The sequence below is a fragment of the Onychostruthus taczanowskii genome, unplaced genomic scaffold (genome assembly GCF_017590055.1).
Source record: "Onychostruthus taczanowskii isolate IOZ18803 unplaced genomic scaffold, ASM1759005v1 scaffold77, whole genome shotgun sequence".
NCBI lineage: Eukaryota > Metazoa > Chordata > Aves > Passeriformes > Passeridae > Onychostruthus > Onychostruthus taczanowskii.
The window spans coordinates 2,969,279-2,994,137 of NW_024505561.1; the positions used below are offsets into that span (position 1 = coordinate 2,969,279).

At 35.1% G+C, this 24,859-nt stretch overlaps 1 protein-coding gene across 1 annotated transcript in view; it reads right to left on the bottom strand.

Moving 5' to 3' along the window:
- Positions 1–24,859, bottom strand: part of UGGT2 (UDP-glucose glycoprotein glucosyltransferase 2) — a 78,462-nt gene that overhangs the window by 8,321 nt on the left and 45,282 nt on the right. The window contains exons 22-34 of the mRNA XM_041423427.1: positions 23,931–24,062; positions 21,901–22,028; positions 20,628–20,723; positions 19,335–19,437; positions 14,566–14,645; positions 13,029–13,218; positions 12,058–12,216; positions 10,910–10,995; positions 6,719–6,803; positions 5,202–5,287; positions 2,338–2,436; positions 1,083–1,167; positions 482–664 (exon numbers count right to left, since the gene is read on the bottom strand). Of these exons, the coding sequence (XP_041279361.1) occupies positions 482–664; positions 1,083–1,167; positions 2,338–2,436; positions 5,202–5,287; positions 6,719–6,803; positions 10,910–10,995; positions 12,058–12,216; positions 13,029–13,218; positions 14,566–14,645; positions 19,335–19,437; positions 20,628–20,723; positions 21,901–22,028; positions 23,931–24,062 (1,512 nt within the window). The remainder of the gene's footprint in view (positions 1–481; positions 665–1,082; positions 1,168–2,337; positions 2,437–5,201; positions 5,288–6,718; positions 6,804–10,909; positions 10,996–12,057; positions 12,217–13,028; positions 13,219–14,565; positions 14,646–19,334; positions 19,438–20,627; positions 20,724–21,900; positions 22,029–23,930; positions 24,063–24,859) is intronic.

The window sequence follows — 24,859 nt, forward strand, 5'->3', positions numbered from 1 at the left end:
CTTTGTCTTTCAGTACATTATACCATGTTCATTCCTGAATGAAGGACTGCATGCAAATTTAAAATAGAGATAAGATTAATCTTGAAGAATTTCAGCCATCTAGAAGTTTTTCCAAAGGTGCAAATCACCTCAGACACTGTCCATAGTGGAGAATTCCTCTCACAATCAGCCCAGAGATGGAATCACTCCAATATGCTTTCAGTGAAATGCACCTTTAAGGTCACACACATCTCTCCAGGCACTTTTCTCTCCACACAGACAACTCACGACAACTCAGGACAGGGAAACTCTTAATGTCCACATGACTGGAGACAAGTGAAATTCTTACTTTTACATTCTGCAACACCACTGGTTCTGTCTGTACAACTGCAATAGTCTTTCAAGACCAACATCTGAATAAAAAGGTCACAGAGAATGAAACTGGATCAGTTTAAGCCCAAATTAATTCCTCGTACAGTAATATGCCATTATTTTTTCTTACCTGGTCAGCATCAACAAATATTATTTTATCCACAGCCAAAGGGAAAAGAACATCCAAGAAAAGAATTTTGTAGCCCCAGATAATTCTTTGTTTTTCTGTCTGTTGATGAAGCCAGCGGGGCCACTTGTATTGGACCAGCTCATACTTGAACCCATACTTTTTAGCCATGTGAGGAATTACATCCTAGAACAAAAAGAAGAACAAAAAAACATCAGGTGCACATATATGAGACACACAAGGACTCAAAAGGAAAAGGAGTGAATGCTCCAAGGCAGCTGCAGCTGTGTTGGCCTTACTGACTACATAATTTATTACTTTTAAATGTTCCTTTAGTTTTAACAGTATCCTCAGTTACACCAATAGAAATAGCATTTCATGTAAACTCTTGGAGACTATCAAAAGAGAATAAATTATTATAATTTATCACTGGGCTTCATGTCCCAGAAGAGAAGAACCTTATACCTAACACTGATATTTAAAAGATTCAAGGATTATATTCCACTGTAAAAATTTCATTTGAATTATACAATTAGTCAATTGAAATTAAAACAAAATTACTTAAAATTTTAAATAAAAAAAGAAAGAGGAAGACTTCTCCTACCTTAAATGTTGGGGAGAGATAGTTTTTCAGAAACCAAAATTTAACTGGTGTTTTTGTATGACGTAGGACAGAAAGCATCATAATTCTGTGGAAATACAAGTCTACAATAAACAAACAAATACACATGGGTCATTAAATTTCAACTGCACTTAGAAAGTACTAAAACTCTAAGTATAATTTCTTTAACCCAATTTAAGTAGAAATTTTTATCTAATTCTAATTAAAAGCTTCAAAGAGCATGTGTTCAAGGGCACTTTCAGATGGCCTTATTTGATCCAGATTGGCTAAGCAATAGTAGAAGGAACAATTTCAAAAGTGCATCTATTAACATGTTTTATTCTAGGAGAGGTGCCTGACTAAATCAGAATAATGGTTAGTACCTTAAATATTAACTTGGCCACTGAAATAACTTATTTTAGAATCTATTGGTTGAGTTTAATAGGTTGCTGAAAATAAAAAAAAGCAAAGTTCAACACAGACCCCCTCTTCTGGAAACCCCTAATAACTGTAAGAATCACTGTTTCAGGTTCAATTATTTTTCACTATTGTGGCCTTGATTTGGTGTAACCAGAGAGATAAGCAGTGACTTAGAACCTTACAAGAGGTCAAGTCTGCCTTAAAATCAAGCCATAATGAACTCGAAAATAAAACAAAGCAGCAAGTAGGACATTTTAAGATTACTTTTTCTCCTTTGAAGTAAATGTGTCTTTCCCTTTACGAAGGTGGTTGCAGGTCGAAGGAAAGAAACACAATGTTCAAACTTCAGATGACTCAGCCATCAAATCACCAGTGCTCAAATCAGAAAAGTAACACAGATGGTTGTGAAGAGATCAGGCAACACTGTAAGAATTCCTTAAAAGCAGTCACTGCTCAATGAAAGGACCCTGAGATAAGTAAGGCCATATGTGCATGTAGTAAATCCAGTTTGTATAAAACACAAATAGACACAACTCTAATGAAGTCACTTCTCTTGTGTCTTTATACAGAGCATGAACGTCATCTTTTATGTTTGTACTTCATAAATGAAAGACATTTTCTGACTTCAAAGAATCATGGTATTTTTGAACATCTATATGTTGAATCACTTTGTTCTTAAGGATTAATTTAGTTCTCGCTGTATACAACTTCTTTCGCTTTTGAAAATTTATTATTCAGATGTTGTTTAAAAAGTCAGTTTCTTTAGGTTGCTTAGTTTTACTAAGAAAATATAGAGTATTGTTATGAAATTGTTGTTTCCCCTTTTACCTTTCCTTACCTTAAGAAACGTTCATATAAATGGCCTGAAGCAACAGAAAAAATGTTAAGAATATCACTTTTCTTTTCCTTCTCATCGGTTGGAATTTCTTCTGAAAGTCTAAGAATTATTATAAATAATTATATACAGAAAAATTCAGCAGGAAAAAAAAATCCTACTAAATTATCATTAAGCTCATGGAGAATTGAAAATAAGAAAACACACAAAAGAAATACACATCCTCTACACTTACATTCCACTTCCAGAGCACATGCCTAAGCTTAGGAGTTACAGCGTTCCCCAGAACACTCATAACTTTCAGAGGCCTGTGGTGATGGGATTTCCCAGTGTTTTTTGTAACACTGGTTGAATTCTTCTTCAGATTACTCTGCTTCCTGTCCCTAGAAGCTACCCTATGTATTTGAAGTATGTTGTACAGAGGTTTCTGTTTCTGCTGCACGGCATTCTTTGCTTGTTTTGAATACCAAAGTCTACCAGGGCTGGTTTTTAATCTCGTGCCTTCCAGCACACAGAGGCAGGGGATGGTGGCTGCAGTCTCCCTCAGGCACTGCTTCACAGATCTCAGAACTGCAGAGCCAGATTGGTTACAGTTATCAAATGGTTATCAAGCCATTTGATACTGTTGGAAATTTACCTCAATAGTCTTTTTTGTGAGATGAGTCATTCCTCACACACTTAGATTGCATGAGTCACCCTATTACTTTTTCTTCTGGTTACATCCCTTTCAAAAGTATCCTTTAGAAAGTGTAAAAATAGGTATCCTCACAATCTTTAAGAGGAAATAAGACAAGTCTCAGATCTCCAATGTATTCAAAAGAATTCAGATCACTCCAGTGATACAAAGCTGAGAGGCTGCAATGTGTTTAAGTGGTGTGAATAATCTTTTGAGAAACCCACGTTCTATTCACTCAGGCATGGTGAAAGAGAGAGACATCAGTGGAGTGGCATTGTCTGCATGGTGTGGCATCTTCAAAGAAGACAGAAAACCTCTCAACCAGCACTGAACTCTCACAGGCTAAACAGACTGCAGTTCACAGGTCCAAGCAGTCTATCTCCTTTCTTCCTGACTTTTTGTCCCATGACTTATATTTAGTGATAGCAGGACTGAAAGACTGTCAAGCTCTTTATAAAGCAGCCATCACATGTGAAAAAAGAAAACTGAGGTTTGATGCAAGGATCTTGAAAATATTGATTCTGCAAAGCTTTACAGAAAGCAGAAATTTCCCAAAGCTGCTGGGCTGACCTTTAAGGTCACATGGGAAAAGCAGTCAGTGGGAGAAGGGCAGCTCAGGTATGAAAGGGCCTGGGCAAAGTGGTGTGCACATCTCCCATGTTAGAGCACATGTGGGTTCCTGTAGTGAACAATGTGCAGGTGGATATTCTTTTTGTTCTGGGATAACAAAAAGAAAGGGTATTTGACAAGATCCTAGATGGCAAGAGGCTGACAGCCTCAAATCATGCCCTTGAGCCACAACCTTGAATCACTGGGAAGAGCAAAAAAACTTCACTGGGTAAAGGGCTTCCTTGGCCCAGCCAAGCTCAAGAGCATGACGAATGCTACTGTGACAAAAAGGCAAGACCTGGAAGGTTCAGAGATCTCTGCCCTTGTAACCTTCTTAGAAGGAGCTAAGATTTTGATCTCTGCACATACATCCTCTGATGCAGCCAATTAGAAGTGGGAAGTTTGAAGTCAATGAAAAATTCCTTCAACTAACATCATTCTTCAGAGGAACCTTTGTGCTGCAATGTGGGTCCAGTGTGGAAGAAATTTTTGAGAGTCGTAGCATAGTAGTCTGGGAGGGTCCCTGAATCTAGTCAATGTGAGTACAAACTGCAAAAGCGAAATTTAGGTTAGACAGTAGGAAGGAATCCTTGAGTGTGAGGTGGTTAGACATTGGAACAGGCTGCCCTAGGAGGCTGTGGCTGCCCCATCCCTGTCAGTGTTCAAGCCAAGCTGGATGGTGCTCTGAACAAGCTGGTCGAGTGGGAGATGGTCCTACCCATGGCAGGGGGCTTGAAACTAGATGATCTTCAAAGACACTCCCAACCCTTAACATTCTGTGATTCTATTACATTGTAACAATAAAATCATCTGTGGATAAGTGGTGATAAACACAAAATCAGCCACAGACACTCAACATAATCTCAGGTCTGAAGGTACTTGTGGCACAAGAGGCCTCCATCATGAGACATTCAAAGCTGGAACAGAAGCCAGGCTTGGATCTACCAAGAGAGGCGTGTACAGGACTGACTGGAGCCAAGTGATTAGTAGATAAAGTAGAACTGCTATGCCTTTTCTTTATTTCCTTTAGCAGTCTGTGACTGACAACCATTGTCCAACCTACTGAAAACTGAAGAAAACCTTTTTTGAGTCTTGTTCAAAACAGCAAATTAGAAATACTACAAAGTTATTAGCCCCAAATGTAATGCTTGAGATGCTTATTACAATTACTTAAAGAACTCAAAAGTAAAAGGTAAAAACACTTGAGATTTCATAAATTATGTCCAGAAGCAGACAAGCAGAATTGGTCTGCTTTTTGATGTTTAGTTTGACATATCTGAGTACCACATAACTAGCTGAGATTTTCACATTGAGACCGATTTCCTGCCACCGTAAAATGGAAACAATAGCCAAAGGAGAAAATGAAGAGAAACTGGAAATACAAAGGAGAGATTAAGAAGGGAATAAAAAAGGAGATTTACATGACATTATAGCTTGTCTTTCCCCCTTTTTATTTACATTATAAATCCCCTGGAGAGACTTTTTACACATTTGTATCAGTATCAAGTAAGAAAATTTACTTGCTATGAGTAATAATAAACATGTCCTGGAACAGTTGAATTAGAATCAAGTTATGCATTACCTTGCAACTGATTCCACATTTCCTTTTTTCCCTGCTGTTCCATCTGTAAGAAGCTCTTCATTCACTTTATCAGGCTTTTTCTGTACCTAGTCAGTAAAATAAATGCATTTGTATAACTTGGGAAGGTAGTTGATGGTAATTACTACTTGTATTGTGATTATCTCACTATGGTGTACTAAGTGGCTAGAGCCACTAAATATGGTGATTAATAAATCAGCCAGCACGTTTCAAGCCCTCTGTACATCTTCATGCAAACAACAACTACAAGCGTGGTGAATTTTATCTCATTTTCCTCCCTCACAAGTTTATGATCCAGCCATTAGCTGGCAGAAGCGTAGCACCTCACAGTGGAACTTACCTGAGAGGAAACTGTCTTTTCATAAGCCCTTCACAGGGAGAAAGTGACAAATTTATCACTGAAACATAAGCTCTCGCATCCAACTTAAGCAATTTCTGCTGTCTTATCCAGATGCTTGTAATGGTTCAAGATTAATTTCATTTACCACCCCAATTTCCTTGATTAAAAGAAATCTAATTGCTTTTGAAAACCAAATAGCTTCTTACAAGCTGAATGTGTGAATCTAGTCATATTAAATTTCACATGTTTATACTGTCAAGCTAACACAGATTTCTGTTGACACTAAATCATGAGTCTTCTTAGCCAATGCTCCTGAAGCCACATCCTACAGATCAGTGAAGTGATTCTAGAGTTCAACTGAATGGCAGAGCTTACATATTCTAGTTATACGCTTAATACACATACCATCTTTCACATAAAATAGTATTTCTATTTTGGGTCAAAATAGGAAAATTAGGCACCCTTTTACCCATTCTCTGTTGTTTAAAGACAGGCTCATCGTGCTCCAGAGTCTCACACATTTTCCCTGGCTTCTGGAAACTTTTAGTTACAGGACTGGGGAAGAGACTCATGTCTGGTGTTTTAAAATACTTACAAATATTTTAAAAATATTTAAAATATATAGTGGAAAATATAGTGTATTATGAGGATCTTTCTCCTTACTATAAGTGGTGCTCCATTAGCTGTTTTTAAGACATCTAATGAAAGTAATGTAATTTTGTTGACACAAATTTGGTCGCCTAGGGTAACATTCAACACAACTAATTTTAACTTGCACTCTGGACTTTGTGTAAAATCTCTCCTGGAAATGGATGTCTCAAGAGGTCATTCTCCTAGTTTAAATCCATATCTGAACAGGGATGAGCAGTCCTTTGGACTCTCTCCTGCTAAGCAGAAAGGGATTTAAGTCACCAAGACACACTTGGGCATCTCGAGCTAGATGAGATAAATGTTATCTATGTTTAACATCTATTTAACAAATCTCCCACACAATTAGTACAACCTGATTGGATCAAATTAACTACATTAATTTGCACATCCTTCTTTTTAATTATACAAAATCTAAATTATATATTTCAGTATACATATTTCAATTAAATATAGCCTGAGACACATAAGCCTAAGTCATATTTCATACCAGGAAACACTGCATACGTACTTGAACTTTGATGATTTTGCTTCTGAAGTTGTTTAATACCACAATAATGTCTGTCAGGTCAGCCACAGAATCTGTTCCTTCATGGCTGTGAGGAGGAAAAAAAAGCCCAGACAAATGTACTGTCTCATTAAAATATGCATTGTTACTTGGGTTTACTCAGAGAATAATGTCTAAAATTGCTGATATTTACAGAAAAAAATTATGTCACTTGCATCTAATTATATTTTGACTTCAAAAACTTTGTTTTATTCATCACTGGACATTGCCACAGTCATCGCCTTTACTTTTTAATTTGAATTTTCACAGGAAATTTACTAATCAAAAAACTGTAGTAAGCTAGAGCTAAACACATTATTATATATTATATATATATATATATATATAAAATATTCAAATATTAAACAACAATTTATTTTTCGAATATGGAAAACATCTTAAAAATTGTGTGATGGCATTAAATGGACCTCAAAATAGACCTGCTTTTAGAAGTATAGGGAAGGCTTCACCACCGTGCTCAGATAGTGAATATTGGCTTTCAACTGGCTGGCTTTGGAAACTGTGCCCCTGAAGACACAGCTGTGCAAGCACCACAGGAACCTCTGCCCTACTGAACATCACTTTAAAGCCATTCAGGCGTCTCCAAACTACTGCAGTCCACAGAGCAGCTAATATGAAAAATGTTACTGTGATACAATATAATAACAACATAATTTTGAAATTTTCTAGCTTTTACAACTCAACAGCTCATATATTTCCACTTCAATCCCTCCTGTCTTTTATCAGCATTATGTAGGTTCCTCTTGCTACCCACACAAAAAATGGGCTTAAGAAAGTAATCTGCTACCCCCTTAGGCTTCTTTTTTTTCCCCTAGAAAACAGAAGTATTTAAATCTTGTTTCAGTGTGTATCATACCACTTACCTGAACACTGCAGGATTTTATACATTCATCTCAATTTTCTATTTAATACACTTTTTTTGTAAAATGTGCCTGTAATCACAAAGTCTCACGGAGATGGCCTATCCTTGAATAAAACAATGTTCAGAATTACCTGAACTTTTCTACTCTATTGTAGTTTTATTTTCACACTTTTAAAATATCCTACATATGCACACCCAGCCAATGGTCTTTGCATCACAGGGATGTATACTGCTCAGATATTAATTCAATTTTAAATAAAGTGTGCTACTAAAAAGTTCTAAAATAGTAAAATTTCATCCAAACACAAACTGCTGATAGCAGCATCCAGCGCTATGTTCCATTTTTGCCCCCAGTGTTCACACAGCCAATATTTTCTCTGTTATTCACTCAGTTACCTCAAAATCCCTATGCTATGAATTTTGTAGGTAGATACAGAGGATTCTGCTGATAAAGAGGATTTTCCAAAGTCTCTGCAATATTCTCAGAGTGTTTGGTTTGGATGTAAATTCAACAACATTGCTTTGTCTCCCTAAATCTCTTTCATGGATGCTTCCCTGTGGGCTCCATCTCTACTGAGTGCCAACTGTTTTACTCTGCACAGAACTCAGTTTGATGAATTTCTGTCCTACTATGAACAACCTTTTTAAATCTAAGCAAAATATCTTGCATACTGACAGCACTATGACATATGTAATAACAGCTACCTTAACATTATGTAATTGTGAAAAGCAAAACATGTCTAGCAGACTATTTATGTCCCAACTTTAACTTCAAAACACTTAGATGCTTTTAATACAAATACACGTAAGTACCAATATAATACAAATTATCATTTTCCATATGGGGGACAAAAGAATTTGGGTTCAAGAAATGGAGATCCTTTAAAACCTCGAGCCCAAGAAACAAACATACAGCTCCTTTCCTAAATTATAAAAGATATACCTTTGACTAGGCAGTCAGCATGACATCAAATTATAATAATATATCTTATATCTAATATATCTACCTGCCTTTTTAAAAAGTAAAATATTAATCAGGATTTTACATATATCTTTAGCTATAAATAATTTTCTGCAATCTTATCTCACAACACCTAATTGTTTTCCTACCAACAAAGTCCCAATAATAAGCAGTGCTCAGATTATTGCTGAGTATAATGATTTTTATTTTCCTAATATTCATAGTAATTTATTAATAATAAATTGATTTACAAGTGTGACTGCATCAATATAATGATCCCTGTTAGAAGCAGTCTTCAAGAAGAAAGAGGTAGCTTATATCAAATGTTATGTACTTATGTATAATAAAAATAAATTTCTTCCAACTATGAGAGAAGCAAGTAAGATAAATACTGAGATGTAGAACATTCTAAAACTCCCTTCATAATGTACAGGCCTGTGCCTCAAAGGAAACAGGTTCATCTCACAGTTCAACAGGAGAGGGTGTGACTAATATATGTGGATGGAGAATATACTGCAACAGCTCTTAGCAAAATTCCATCCTATCAAACACTTGCCTGAGCTCTGATAGCAACTTCATCCTATTAATACTGTAAAAGAAATATCAAAGACCCTGGTGCAGCCCCACAAACACACTTTTCCTGTTGCACCTTAAGTCTACAGTTGGAATAATGAGATTAAATAAATTGCATTGTTTAGATTCCTCATGAGGTATTAGTTTTTAGTAACTTAGCTGAGTTCAATTAAGCCCATTTATGCTACAGAGGGAAAATGAGCACAACCTCAGCAGATAATTTAAATTTCCTTTGATCCAGGCTAGAAAGTAGAGTGGTTTTGTTTCATTTTGTTTCATTATTTAACCCAACTGCACCTCATTACATTATTTTTTAAACCATGCTATCTTATATAAATCACTTTATATTTCTTAAGAATTAAATGCTAAATTAGACAAATGGCACAGATACAGTTGGTGGAGATTAGGTGAACCTCTAAGGGTAAGGACTATGTTTTTCTGCTTTTTCAACAGATTGTGATTTCTGAAAAAAAATAAATTGAAAATTGCAAACAAACAGAATTAATCTAACATCCCATTTATATTTCTCCCTGTAACACTGATATTAACTAAATGTTCAAAACCACAAAGGGGTTCATTAAGTTTTTTGGTTTTTCATAGTAGCTGATAATTAACAACATATGGAACTATGTATTCCTGGGCTTCAAGTAATAATAAATATTTTATAGGAAATAGACCTATTTCAAACCACACAATTACTTGGAAGGGGAAAAGGGATAACATGAAAAAGGAAAAAAAAAAAGGAAAAACTGAAGGAGAAATTAAATAAACAATACTGCTCCTCCAGAAGTGATTACATCTAAAGCTTCAAGAGAAAGCTCTCATAGGCTACAGGTCTGTGCTTTTACATAAAGCATGGGGGAAAAGCGATTCTTCTAAGGAATAGTTGGAATGATGGTGAGCACATATATTCCTTTACATGAAAATCAACCATGGAAATTACAGATCTAGAAGCCATAAAGATGTCACCTAAATGCCAGTTGCAGGAATACAACTTTCCTTCTATGGCCAGAGGTTTCTCCCAAGAGAGGGAAATGTGGCACAGTCAACATGCAGCCAGGGTCTCAAAATGAAGGGTGCTTTGATATCCTAAGGTGGAGGTGTAGCCACAGTGATCCTTGAATAACTTAGACAACTAAGAAACACTCAGAATTAATTGAAGAAAAAAGTCCAGAACTGAAATGACTACAATGCTCCTGTTAAAAAAAGATGCCACCTATAAACATACTGCATTCAGAGGCATCCTCAGGGCAGGAAAAAATTGTGAGAGGGAAATTCGTGGTACTTCCTCCAGCTGATCAAGATAGTTCTCGAGAGCAATGCTCCACTGGACATACTCTTGAAATTACATATTATGTATGCTGGGAATTCCAAAATATTAATCAACATAAGTGATATTTCTACAGAATTTGGCGCCATTGTGTGATCATGCTAACCATGCATGGAACTGACAGGAAAATGTCTGGTAGCTGTGTAGTAAGGGACACTGCTGGCATCTAGTCTAGCTGAACAGCTTAGGTTTATTGTGCATTAATATACTGAAATGCCTTCAAAAACACATGAAGCCATCAAACAACAACTAACAATACAAGGAAAAAAGGTATTCCTTACAAACTTTAAATCATCATTTGCATCTTATACTTTTTAATGCTATCTTTACTCACTTTCCTTCAGTGTTGTCAGATCTTTTCAAAGTATGTGATTAATTTTTATTTCCAAATGATGGATTCATACTTACGAAAAAACCTGATAGATCTCCTCAGATCTTCCTTTACGCAATCTCAGTGTCCAAGCACCTGGATTTGCTTTCAGCTGAAAATACCCCTAAGTAAAAAAGACAGGCACTTGTCCTGGTTGCATTTCAGACTCAATCATTTTCATATACAGAAATAAACTACTCAACATTTGTACTAGCCCTGAAAGAAGTGTGTCAGTGATGCAACAACTATCACCCTTCCTGCAGGTCCATTCAAGGACAGCAAGTAAAAGAGCAGCAAAGAAATAAATTATTGAACAGACCCTAAATTGAAAAGCTTCTCTGAAACTCCAAATTTTTGTCTGGAACAACTTTCAACACAATTCCTTCCCATTTTAGGAACACTGTAAACAGCTACTGCTATGTTAAAGTCACAGAGAGCAAGCTTTGAAATGTGAAGAATTTTTAGAAGTTTCATCATGCCAAACATCATCTACTGTTGAATCCATATTCAATAATTGTGCAAAAATCAAAGATTCACAATTTATTAAGTATTTCATTCCTTATGGTACAGTATTTACAAAGACTAGAGAATAGCAGATAGGTAAAATGTCTTATTCAACAAAATCCTTCCCTATCGAATTCCCTTAGCCAATAGAAAATAAATCTTTCACTTCAGAAGTCACATGGTCTTCTGCTCTACAGACTGCCAACATGAAAAATAATTACTTTGCATGATGAGAGAAATTCTCAGGTGTGGGTATGTCCCACCAAGGCTCTAAGCACCTATGAAGCATCTAAAATGGGAGTCTTCTCTGGACCATTGTGTAACTAAAAGGGTTATTTGGTTATTTTAATCAGAACGTGAATCATACCTTACATTTGTCAGGGAATCTCAGCCTGAATATAACTGCCTCCTACCACCTACTAAAGGCAATTAGGCTGCCAGTTTAGGCACTTCAGGCAAGAGCATAAAATTAAGTTGTATTCAAACCTATACTGCATCACAAGAGAGAAGCAGGGGGAAAGCTCAGCAAAGTGGAGATGAGCTCAGCTCCAGGACGTGCCTGTTACTTTTAGCATCACTAAGCCTGCAACACAGAGAAATGGATCTAAAGAACAAGATGCTCATGAAGAATTCTCACAAGAAGTGTGCAATTGTAATGACTGTTCCTGCACTAAGTACTTACAAGGTTGGCCATCACAATAGTATCAACCATGACAGGATTCTTCTTTGTGCCCAGAGTGAACTGTAACCCTCGAGGAGGTTGTCCAGTTGTCACATCAAAGCAATGTCCTTCAAGCAATATATATTCCAGCTCATATTCTGCTATAACTGCCCCTTTTATCTATGGAAAGAATGCTTCATCAATAAATTATGTCACTTACTTATGTGGGAGAAGCAAAATATTAGTCAAAAACATGTTGTGTGAGATTTACCACAAGGTAACTCCCACAGTCAAAAAAACCTGAAGAAAAGTCCATCCACAGGAGCTGAACTCAATTATAGAACAGGTATCCAACACAAAGAGGAAGGATCACTCTCTGGAGGGACCTTCTCTCCACTGACTGTGTAAATCCCAGCTTTACTTTCACAATACACTTTCCAAATACACAGTTTTGGTCAATCAAACACCCTCAATATCTTGCATAAGCTTATTGACTCAAACAAATCTAATGATTTTGAAAATGGGGGATTAAAATAGAATTAAGTAATAACTGAAAGAATTGTGAACTAAAAGAGGGTGAAATAAATTTTGAACTACATTAATAAACAGTCACATATTCCAGTTTATATGAAGACTTACCTAGGTTACAAGAACTAGGAAACACAAAGAATCCTTTAATTGCTTTACTTTTATCTTAAATGCAGTATTTCTCCAAACATAAAACTCAACATAATAGGTATATTGCTTTAACTTGTACTTTGCATTCTGATTTTTTTCTATTCCATTGCTTTCCTTTAAGACATTTTTTTTTAAGAGAGAAAAGGAAGAAAAGATGATGACAATAGAAATGGTAAAATATTGCCTAAATAATCAATTACCAAATAAAATATTTCAGGAGAACTGACACAAGACAAATCTTGCAACATTTCCACTTCCCTCTTGAAGTAGAGGGGCCAACACAAGTTTTACAGTGTTTGCAAACTATTACTTACTTCCTGCAAATGAATGTTATCAAGGTCACAGGAACTGTTTACTGCTTCAACCAGCCAGCTTTCAGGAGTGATCATGTTTAGGGTCAAAAGAGGTGATTCTGGCAATTCTAGGAATTTTGCTACAGGTTCAGAAGGAAGGTGCTTGTTGATTCCATAAGTCAATTCTGGTTCCAGAACAAAACGAAAGAAGCTGTTGGAAACAAGTGTGACAAAACACCAACATTTAGTGAAATACAAAGTTTAAACATGAAGCTCTTCTAAAATATTTTAAAATGTAGTGAATATTTACCAAGCCTGATGAAATTTAGAGGCAAAGTGGCTCCTCTTCTTTTGGAATATCATCAGACAATACCTACAGCATCTCAAATGGGCTGGTAGATGAACACAGAACTATACACTTTTGGTAATTTGTGGATGTGCCTGTTTTCCATTAACACTCTAAAGGCTATGAAAGTAAATACCCAAGAGGTGCATCTAGATTGCTTGACTGGTAGCAGCCTTGAATTCTCAGAATCTGCATCACTGAACTATACAGAAGGACTAATCTCTGTTGGAAGAAAAGCCTTTGAGAATGGCTACTGTCACTAGCAGCAGCAAGGATAGAGCAGAGGAAAGGTAGGGTTGCTCTGTTCCTCTCCAGCTCTTACCCCAGTTATTCCACATGTAAAATTGCTTTTCCCAAGCACAAGGAAAGAACCAGGCACCAAAACCTGCAAAGCGCCCAGCTTCAAAAGCCATCATAATGATGTTCACACAAGAAGACACTCAGAAGACTGATAATTAAGACCCTCTTATGGAACAAGAGATGCATAAAAACTAAGGACTTCTGTTTTGTGGGCAAATGATTAATTCTGCCACCCTCTGGCTAAAGGACAGGCACTACCACCAGCATCTCCAACAGGTAATTAGTAATACAGGTGTTAGAATTATAGGTAAAATACCTGCCAAGGAGATGGCTACACTTAAACATTTCTCTTAGAGGGAAAGAAATCCTCTTGGAGGGAATTAATTTCAGTGTACATGTCTATCACTGAATTAGTGAACCCTGATTTTTACACACAGATAAAAGAAACTTCAATTTATAGTAGATACACTCAGCTATCATATTCTCAATGAAATATAACAACATCTCAATATAACAAATGCAGACTGTATCTTTATTCAGATGAATTAAATTCTTAGGAGTACTGCATCTGTACAATTCATTACACAAAGAGTGGGCTGTAAAGAAGGGAACAATTTTGACAGATGATCCCCCTCTGCAACTTTTCACAGGCATAAAAGACTATTGATTTATTTAAGGCCTATTTATGAGAGGTGCATTTGATGCACTAGATCATTTCCCTGTGATACCATGCTTGACACATTAGAACAAGAACTTTTCTTTAAACAAGTGCAAACTGCTTAGGTAACATTCAGTGGAAAATGAGTCAACAAAAATAACTCAGAAACACAAAGCAAAGTTTCCTTTTTAAGAAAATATACACCATTAAGGTTGTTTTTCCAAAATGAGCACGACAAGCTATGAACTACTAACCTCTTCAGCGGCACTTCGGACAGCTTAGATCTGCAGTTCAAAAATAACCTGAGTTTCATATTGATAATGTCCTTGAGTACCTACAGAAAAAAAAATCTCTGTAAAAAATGTTCTTGGTAACCACCAAACTTTGAAAATAAGCCGAAGTTACCCTTGTGACATCCTGCCATTTCTCAAGTTTCAGCAGGAATCTAAAACTTTTAAAAGAATGTAAATATATCTGTATATTAAAGGTTATTGTTATATATTGTAAATAAAAATATACCCTTTCCTAAAACTGTATGATTTAGCACATGATATTCTTGATAGTCAAAATATTAATGTCTTCTCCTATTCATGCAATTTTTTCAAGAGCAACTCTCCCCATTTTCCAGTGCTTGAGTAAATGATATTATCACCACTGTTCCATTGTGATTTTAAAACATTTGAAGGTCTCTAAGTACAACACATGCCTTTAATACAACAATCAGTCTTAAAACAATTGCTTTCACTCTTATTAAAATAGTTGTATATGGAAAATCGTTAAATACAGTGAAGTTCAGAGAACTTCAATTACTTAATAACTTTAAATGTCAGCAATAGATTAACAATGTATTAAATCATTCAATTAACTTCAAAACATTTTGGTAAGTTAACATATTTCTATTTTTTTTCTCTCGCTTTCTTCATCTGTTCATTTCTAAAACAGTAATGTTCTGGATGCTGTTATATAGGAACCGTAATATTAGGACAGTGTTTTTTCTTATTTTTGTGAGCAATCTGTTTTGTTTTGCTTAAAGCTAACAAAGTTGTTAATTTCTTTAAAGCATTCATAAAAAAAAACCTTTATCAAATTACCTTCATGTCTATGGTTTCTGACACAAAGTGCTTACCTGAAAGCATAAAGCAGTTGTGCCTACATTTATGGATATTAGAAAGGCCAGTAAGACATACAAGCTAAGTTACAACACCAATACTAGTAAGGCTAATATCTAAAATTACTACAATAGCAAATAAATTGGGACAAAGCAAGACAATAGTCATGATTAAATCCCTTTTATTACGACTGCAATTTTTCTTTCCTCAGTTCAGCCCTTGGCTTACACACATTCTTTATTACAATGCTGGAACTCTACTTAGCCCGAGGGACCTGTTCTATTCCTATCTTTTGTGTCACCTGAATACCATCACTGAAAAACTACTGAATAAAAAACAAAGATTAGGGAATAGCATATTTGTGTGCAAGTGAAGAAGCAGGAAAGGAGACCCCAAGACCACTGGAAGCATAAGAGGAGAAAGCATTACCTAAGTATAAGACCAAAGTCAAAATAGAGGTCAAAGTGACTCAAACATCTATCTACCATTCAGAATAAAGAGAATATAAAAGCCTGTATGGACTTTACCTTCAAACTAAACAAAAACCTCATCCCAATAGAAAGAATGAATGATTCTTCAGCAATCGGCATTGATAGGCTTTTGTGTACAGAATGAAATTATCTTGCAGAAGGCTGATGCATCATCTCAATTCATCAGCTGACCATGAAATTTGATACAGTAGCAAAAAAACCCCTTTCTTAATTAACATTTCAAAGGACTTCAAATAGGAAATGACAAATAAGACAATAATTCATTATCTGTGTGTTTTTCAACAATACAACTTCTGAAATACTTAACTTGGTTCTATTATTTAGGGCTTCTGAGGACACCAAAACCCAGGGCATTTGAGTTAACACATGAAAATGGTGACAAAATTAAGAAGACTCTTTTATAGGACACTTGGAAGAGTTCAGTCTGTCTACTTTAAATAAGAAAATGCAAAGAGCATGGAAATTTAGTTCAGGGAGCACTGTAAAACATGGCTGAAATATTTCAGGAGGCCTGAAAATTATTCAAGAGCTAGTTTTATTGTGCATGTACACAATCAAAAGTCATTTGCAAGACACTTACTTGAGTTACCACAACTCATCTGAAGAACATTAACTCAGTAAACCATGATTATTCAACCAGTCACTTGGAATTGTTTGTGAACTTCAGGATAATACAAAGCATCTGCACTGAAAACAAGCTTATAACAGAATCTTCAACAGAACTGGCAAAATGATGAGAACATCAATGCTTAGAGCATGGATCTAAACAAAAACCTGTAATTCCAAGTCTGAGTTTAACAGTAAGGTTAATTAGCCACTGGAAAATCTCAGTAGGAGCTCTAATCTGTACTCAGCTGCTTGATAATATTTAAATTAGGAATGGATTAAAAAATTATTTCTACTTCAAATAATAATTGTGAAAAAGGAGTCCTGTGACATGCATTATATAGACAATCAGACTAGATCACCAGAAGGGATTCCTTTTACTTTAGGCATGGAATAGTAAGTCCTCACTGAAGACAGAATGAATAAAGGAGAAAAGGCAAAAGATAACTGACAAGAAAAAATATAAAATATTTGATATTTTTCTCCACTTTCTGGAATTACTGGATACCTACTGGAACAAAAAAAAAAAAAAAAGGTGGATAATCTTAGGAGTATACAGAATAATCTTTCATCCAACCATTTAGTCAACCATTAGGAAAAAATCCACAACTCTTCAATTCTGTCCTCCATTTCTAGCAGAAGGGATTTCTACTTTCTCTCATCACCTTAGAGATCATTTTCATAACTTCAGGACTAGTTATCTCTTCCATATATTCTGCTGAGAACATATGTGGCCTAACTATGGTAAAGTTATGGCTGGCATTTAAATATTTACAGTGGACAGTGACTCTGCCTTGTCTGGAAATACTTGATGCTGAAGTCTGTAACAAAACTTTTTGATAAAAAGGAAACACAGACCATAGGGAAGGTGGTACCTGCCTCACTCTGGAGAGGATTAGAGCAGTTCTTATGATACAATCCAGTACATATTTTAAAAACAGACAGCAGCTTTGACTGAGTTCTCATTTGTGCTCTGACTCATACCTTCCTCCATCCTTAAACTGCCAGTGTCAGACTAAGCAGTGAAGTTTAGATTACAGCCTACCTATAGCTATTTACATCTCTCTCCATTTCAATCCCACTTAATATGAGTAACTTTTTGTTTGTATATAAAAAATACCAAAAGATTTATTTGAAGTAGCTATTAAGTGACAGAAAGGAATGCAATAGTTTCACCAGTGTGAAAAAACCCCCAATCATTACATAGACATATTCAATGCAAGAATCATCTGTTCTACCATGGTAGTTACTCAACAGATTTTGCACCATGAATAGTTACCACTCCAATATACTCAGCTCTAATCCAATTATGTAACTGAAAAAAAGAGCCTTTACATGTAAATATATTCCAGTGATTCAAGTTTATAGTATTTAAACCACCTATGTAGAGTAAGCTAATCAGAAAGGCATTCATTTAAGAACTTTGAGTTTAGGGCTTGCTGTATTTGTATGTCTGTTTTGTTTCCATAGCAGGAGATAGTGGCTTTCCAGGTAATAATAACTGTATATATATAAAAATTTCCAGGCTATTTTAAATTTTTTTATTATTGGTAAGTTTAATCTACATTAAAATATTTCTGGTTTGTTTACTTTCAACAGCATTTCATTAGCCTCTCCTAAGGGTTGGCTTCTTGAATACAACTAGAGCTCCTGTGACTCAAGCAGGATCTGCAACAGCTGAACAGCTGGGGACACCATGGGAGTCATTTGCCTTGGCATGCATGAGAGAGCCTCTTGAGCTCAGAGGAATCGAGGTTTCTGCTCTGAGCTACAAGACCCTTGATGTGATTTATACTCATAATATGAACTTCTGACTAAATGGAGAGTTTCCAGTCCATTTCAACTTGAAAATATTTTCATTTGGTAATATCAAGCTTTCATTTTCACTGAGAAGGGTGAAATGAGAGATCTAGTTCTAGAGATAAGCTAGTATTCTAGAACCCTGAAATAGCAAAATTTTTCATGAATTTTAAAAAATGTTTTACTTCGCTCCACTATCTGAAGAGTGAGTGGATGCTTCAACATTTGATATAAAAGGGTATGAAAATGGAAGGGGGAAAATCAATTTAAGAATTTATGAAACTTGCATAATTACTGCAGGAAAAAAAAAGATAAAATAGGATGCAGCAAAAATCAAGTTGGAGGCTTCAGAATTATAACAGACCATAAAGTGAAGAAAAAATTTACATTTTTATGGGAAACTATAAAGGAACCTGAGACACAATGATATTCTGCAGTAGGTGAAAGAAGAAAATAATTTTAGCAGCTGTGTTTTTAAGACAGTTTCTCTTTAGAAGATCAATAGCTACACACAATGGAAGCCTATCTAGATATACTTGGTAGCATTAATCAACTGAGAAATATCCCTCCAAGATCTGAAAGCTTTATAGCCCAATCTTCTTATGATGATATTACAAGTCAGATTTAGACCACCTCATTTAGGTGCCTTGGAAAACTAAGGTAATCTGGTTTAATGAAAAGAAGCACCTATCTCCTGAGATTTTGAGATGCAAAAAATTATGTACACAATGTCCTCCTTTCTTTCTATTGACTGTAGAGAGCACTTACAGGCTCACTTTAAGAGGACTGGACCATGAGGTATCTGAACTTTACTTTCAAATGAGATATTCATAATGATGAACTAGGTCATCCTCAGCTTCTTTTATGAACTAAAATAACTAAACACATATTTTAAAGGAAAAGAAAGAATAACCAAATTTTGTTTACTCTTTACTACACTGTATGTGGAAATTAGAAAAAGTTTAGTAACAACTGCAGTACAAATAAGCAAATCATAAAAAATTACCACCATCTTACAATCAATAAATGGGTCATCTTCTGTGCTTCTCTTGTCAATGGATCCACAATAGCAATGACATCATAGAATGGGTCATTCTCTTGGGGCTCGACTTTTACTACACTGTTAAAAAAGTATTCAAAACAAGTGACACAAAAACTCAAAGCTGAATTTGTTGAAATGACAAACATTTTTAGAGACGGATTTGTAATACTAGAGGCGTTTAAGATTTTACTGCTCAAGAAAATACTTCCCTCATTTCAAGCAATAATCATGATTGCTCCCTGTGATACAATTAGAAAAGCTAAATGTGGACAGGAGTAAAAAATATAGCATTAATCTACATACTTCTATACTGGTTAGTGATTAGATACATTCTCTAAAACAAAATTAGTAAAATACAACACAGTAAGACTTTAAAAAGGACCTCTTTGTCATTTGTTTACAGTTCTCTTCACAGAGATCTGGAATCATTGGATCAGACAAGCAGTGGTGGTGACATAAATTATTTAAAAAGAAAAAAAGAGGGGGAAAAATGGCATTTGAGAAGTGTGAAACTTGATAGGCTGGACTAGCTTTATGCACTCCAGAAAATAATTCAGTTTGATAGACTTGATTAGGCTAAGTCAAGCAGACCCTAGTTAAAGTACTCTGTACTTACAGGAAGGAAATGTCAGCAAACTTCATTTTAAAAAATGAAAAAAAAAAAAAAGCAGAAGGAATTTCTCTTACAGGAAGGAAAGGTCAGTAAACTTCATTTTAAAAAATAAAAAAAAAAAGCAGAAGGAATTTCTATGATGTGCTGTAAATACAGAAAAGGGACAACCGGAATTTGTTTTCCACAAAACACATGCACAGTACTGACTGCTACTAGCGCAACATTGGAAAAGGTGTCAGCCTCTTAGAAAAGGCTACCACTGATTTCACTCCTGCCTTCACCAACAGGGATAGCCCATCAGCACAAAAACTGGAGCACCTTTAGCAACAAAAACAAGTAGAGATTTGGAAACAGCATTACAAGAATTCTTATAAAAATTTGTAATTTGATCACAGGTTTTGCATTACCATATGTAATACATGTAGCCCTCTGCTCTCTTTTCAGCAAAGGGTAAGGCTGGGAAATCAATAGGCATCACTAATGAATTTATTAGGAAAAAGGTAAAGATGCATTATGCTGTGGCAAATGAGCAGGCTGTTCATACAACAGTTTTAAAATTAGAATGCTTACTCAACTTTCCAAAGACTGTGTAATCATCAGTACATTCAAATGTTAATAAAAATTACTCTAAGTGCATTATCATGACAAAACTGACCTGTGCTGTTCTTTGAGTAATTCAACATCTTGTCTCATCTCTGTTTTAGGCAAAGATGACAGCAGGGCATCTATTTTCATAATCAAGTCACTGCCACTGTATTAAATAAGCCACATATAATTTGGTTTTCATCAGAAAAGGAGTAAAACATTAACATTTTAATGCCAGTCTCTTTGCATAAAAGATACTTAGGAAGCCCACATCCCAGACCTTGACTCTAAGGTGATTAGCACCTCAGGACTTGTAGCTTGGAGCTAAACCTTTAGCATGACAATGCCCAAGAACCACTACAGCCTTAGAGAAGCCTTGTGAAATGGACACTTAATTTTAAGAGCCTCACAGCAATTATTTTTATCAATTGTTGGGTCTTCAAATCTGTGTAATTTGATGAAAATGTGGGACTTTGATGAAAATGTGGGGCTTGGTCCACAAGACAAATTAAACCTGAATTAATGACAAATTTTTATTAGTCACAAATTTGCCAAAGAGACCTGATTCAGAATCAAGAGAATTGAGTATATGAGGTCAAGACCTGCTGACATTTCTAGCTCTTTACTGATTTTTTTCTTTAAAATTTTCCCATTTATGACAACATCAAGGAACAGACATAAATGGCCTGGTTTCAAGTCTGGCCACATCTTTCAATTTTTTCTATTGGAATTTCCTACTGAAGTTTCCTTAGAAATTTTAGTTCCATTTCAGTGTTTTTAAGTCACAATATTTGTCTAAATATGTTTTGCCTCTCACTACTTATCTCTTTGAGTTCTACCTCTTGTTGATTTTGTTTTTCTGGTAATGATTCTTTCAGTTGTGCCAGTCCTTCTAGATAACAGAAATGATACTCAGAAAGTCAAGAGATACTGCATGAATAATATAATTTTGCTTTCTTCTTTGTACACAAGCTGTATCCTTAGACTAGATGATGGCCTGAACTCATCTCATCTTTACACTTTTCAGTGAACAGATGTGTGAATGTTGTCTACTGTGGTGTCAGGGCACAACATCAGCCCATGCCTCTACCGGCTCCCTTACTATTCCCAAATTCAATTCCCAAAGACAATAACGTCAAATATTAATACTCAGATTTGGCTTAAGATGCACTGTATTTTACCAAGCTTATTATTATTCTTTACAATTATTCTTACGTAAACAAACCTAGGAGGAATGGTTTACTGTTAGCTGTACTCTTGGTTGTAAGGACAGTGAAAGTAGGGAAAGTATTTGGAGTAATTCCGCAGAGCTGCACACATGTTAGCAGGCAAGAGAATTTTACCTTTTACTAGTGCTTCCCATCTCCTTGACAATAGCTTTTATCTTCTCTGCTGAGGTACTGTATGTTATCTTTTCCAACAAATTAAAGTCTTCTGCGCAGAATTCATTTTCATCTAAAGGACCCAGTACCTTAGACAGAGAAAAAAAACGTTGAGTGTAGAATGTCCCAATAATGCTCTGTTTGTAAGTAAAAATAAACTAATATTTTAAATGAATGCACAATACTGAATATGAAACCCCAATCTCTATATACATCAATACTATTGGTTATAAAACTAATTAAACTTCATAGCAACATAGCAGGATTAGGCTTTTACAGTTATATGATTACAGTTAATTATCAATCAGGAAGAATGACTGCAATGGAAATATCCATGCTATTTTTCATTATACATCCTTCTATTAAGGAATACACTATTTAGAAATAACTCTAGGAAAAACCTATCTTATGTAAAATATTTTCAACTGAAATTACTATTTGTCTACCACACTCTTTAGTTTTTTAATTCTACAAACATAATCTCCTTCTACCACTTGTCAAATGAAGCAATGGATAGAATGGATAGAAAGAATAGTAAAGGATACAAAATGCATAATATGAGAGGATACAGGATTACTACATTTTTTGGTGTCTGAAAGAAAGGAAAGTGCCTTGGAGTCCCAGAAAATAGCTTTGAGGCTGTTGTTTGGATTTCCTACTCAGTCTATCAGGCCAAATTGACCCAAGACAACTTCAATAACCTACAGGGCTCCCAGGATGTAGAATATAATTACATAAGTTGGGTGCTAAATGCCTCTTCCTCCAAATTCAACTGCTTCCTATAAATGAGAGGTTAGATAACAAATTCCACTTTTGATTTTTTTTATTAATGATGCATGAGATAGATGAAACCACAGTGTAATTATGAAATACTATGGTAATTTGGAGAAGTCAATTAGAAAAAATTAATTTGCTCATAAAAGCAAAACTTCTGTGATGAAATAGCAAGGACAGAAATGAAGGATATCCCATGTCTTTTTAAAAGTAATAGTTTAGAGTGAAAACACAGAGATATGAATATACATTATTAAATTTATCCAAATATTTTAATGAAACTTATTTCCCCAAAACTTAAAATATGACATTATTTTAGCTTTTTTAGGCACGGAGAACAGTAATAATAATTTATACAATAAATTCATTAATTTAGTTATGAGAGAGCTGACACAAAAAAGCCAACAATTCTTTAAGGCTTCATCAACAAAAATGCCTTCTGTGTGTTTCTTAGCAGTATTTCAGTTACATCTCAGAAGCATTTAGGATGCATTGGAGTAACTAAACTCACTAAATTTAAAGAATTTCCAGTTATCAGATGCCAACATAGTTTTCCTTCTGTTTCTTTAGAATGGTGGAGTAAATCAAAAATAGAATAACTAAAATGTAGTTTGTAAGTTGTATTTGCAATGTAAGGCATTGACTGCCATTTAAGAAACACTGAATATTGAATGCAAAATCATATTTTTTGATCACGGATCATCTACTGACAAACTGTAATTAAGGCTATTGGTTTCAGCATATACATATAAGAAACTGAAACAACAAAATTACTATACTTTTATCTGTATATCAAGAATTAAGACTATAAAACAACTAAATATTTATTAAAATGTGGTTCTTTAGAGCTTGGAATACTAACTACTCAATGTAATTTATAAACATTTATCTACATAATAAAATAAAAATAACTTCAGGATCAAACCTTAAACATCACAAATAATAAATCAGATACTAACCTATTTGGAGAATTTTGTCAGATTAACTCTAAAATAGCTGCGGGAATGACATACACATAGTAGCTTCAATGGAATTGAGCTAATGAACAAATTAGGAATAAAACAAAACAAAAAAGCAAGGCAAACATTGATACCATTCTCTAACAACTGCCTGAATAAATGGGAAATCAATATAATGCATTTTCTTTAGTTTGAAACGGAAGTTGCAGAAGTAAAAAACCTCCTAAAAAAGACTGAGAGACTTAATTTCCTTCTTACCCTGCCATTGCTAATAACAGCCATTTGCCCAGGAAGCAGCTTCAGAACCTCCTGGCAGAACATCTGCTGAGTTTTAATTAAATCCAGTCCTAAAGTGTTGTACTTCTTCTCAAAAGTATCACCATCCATTCCCTAAAGCAAAAAGGTAAAGCATGAGATGCTGGAATGATTCAGGAAAAATAAATTTCATCAAAGATTTAAATTTTCAATCAAAGATTGAAAATTTCAATGATTCAAATTTCAATCAAAAGATTTTCTTCAAGTTATGTGGTAACCAGAAATCAAAGTAAAACAGCCATCTCAGCTTCAGTGTAAGCACAAAACTGTCAGTGGTGAGCCACACCTCACAAGCACCAAGAGTGCAGTCTGTACCCTGGGGCAACTGTGAATAACCATGAGAGCAAAACTGAGCCTGAGGTTAAGCAATTTTTTCATGATCCAGCACAAGAGGTGCATGGAAAGTAACATTCTGTTACCAACTCAACTGTATTCCCACTTTTAGGAAAAAGATATAAAAAAATCGTAATACTCTAAAAACCTAACAGTCATTCTAATATGGCCGTTGGATACAATTTGAACATATTTTGGGGAAGCCAACATCATCCAGAAAGACACATAATTCATTTTCAAAGTGGGGAAAAACTTGCCAAACTTACACTGGAATTGTGCCTCACCTGTCAAAATTATTCTGATATGTATCTCTTCATTAGTAATAAAGAGACAAAGCAAACAGATTCGTTCAGATACAATTAATAAAATGACGTTAATTAGTAACATACTTAGCATACACAGCTTCATTAGAGACCTTTATGTCTTTCAAAACTTATTCAACAATGAAACAAGAGCACGACTCAAAAAAATATTCATTTTCTAATATGGTTCCAGAGAGTTCTCTTAGTCTCCCAACTCTTCCTATCTAAAAAGACTAA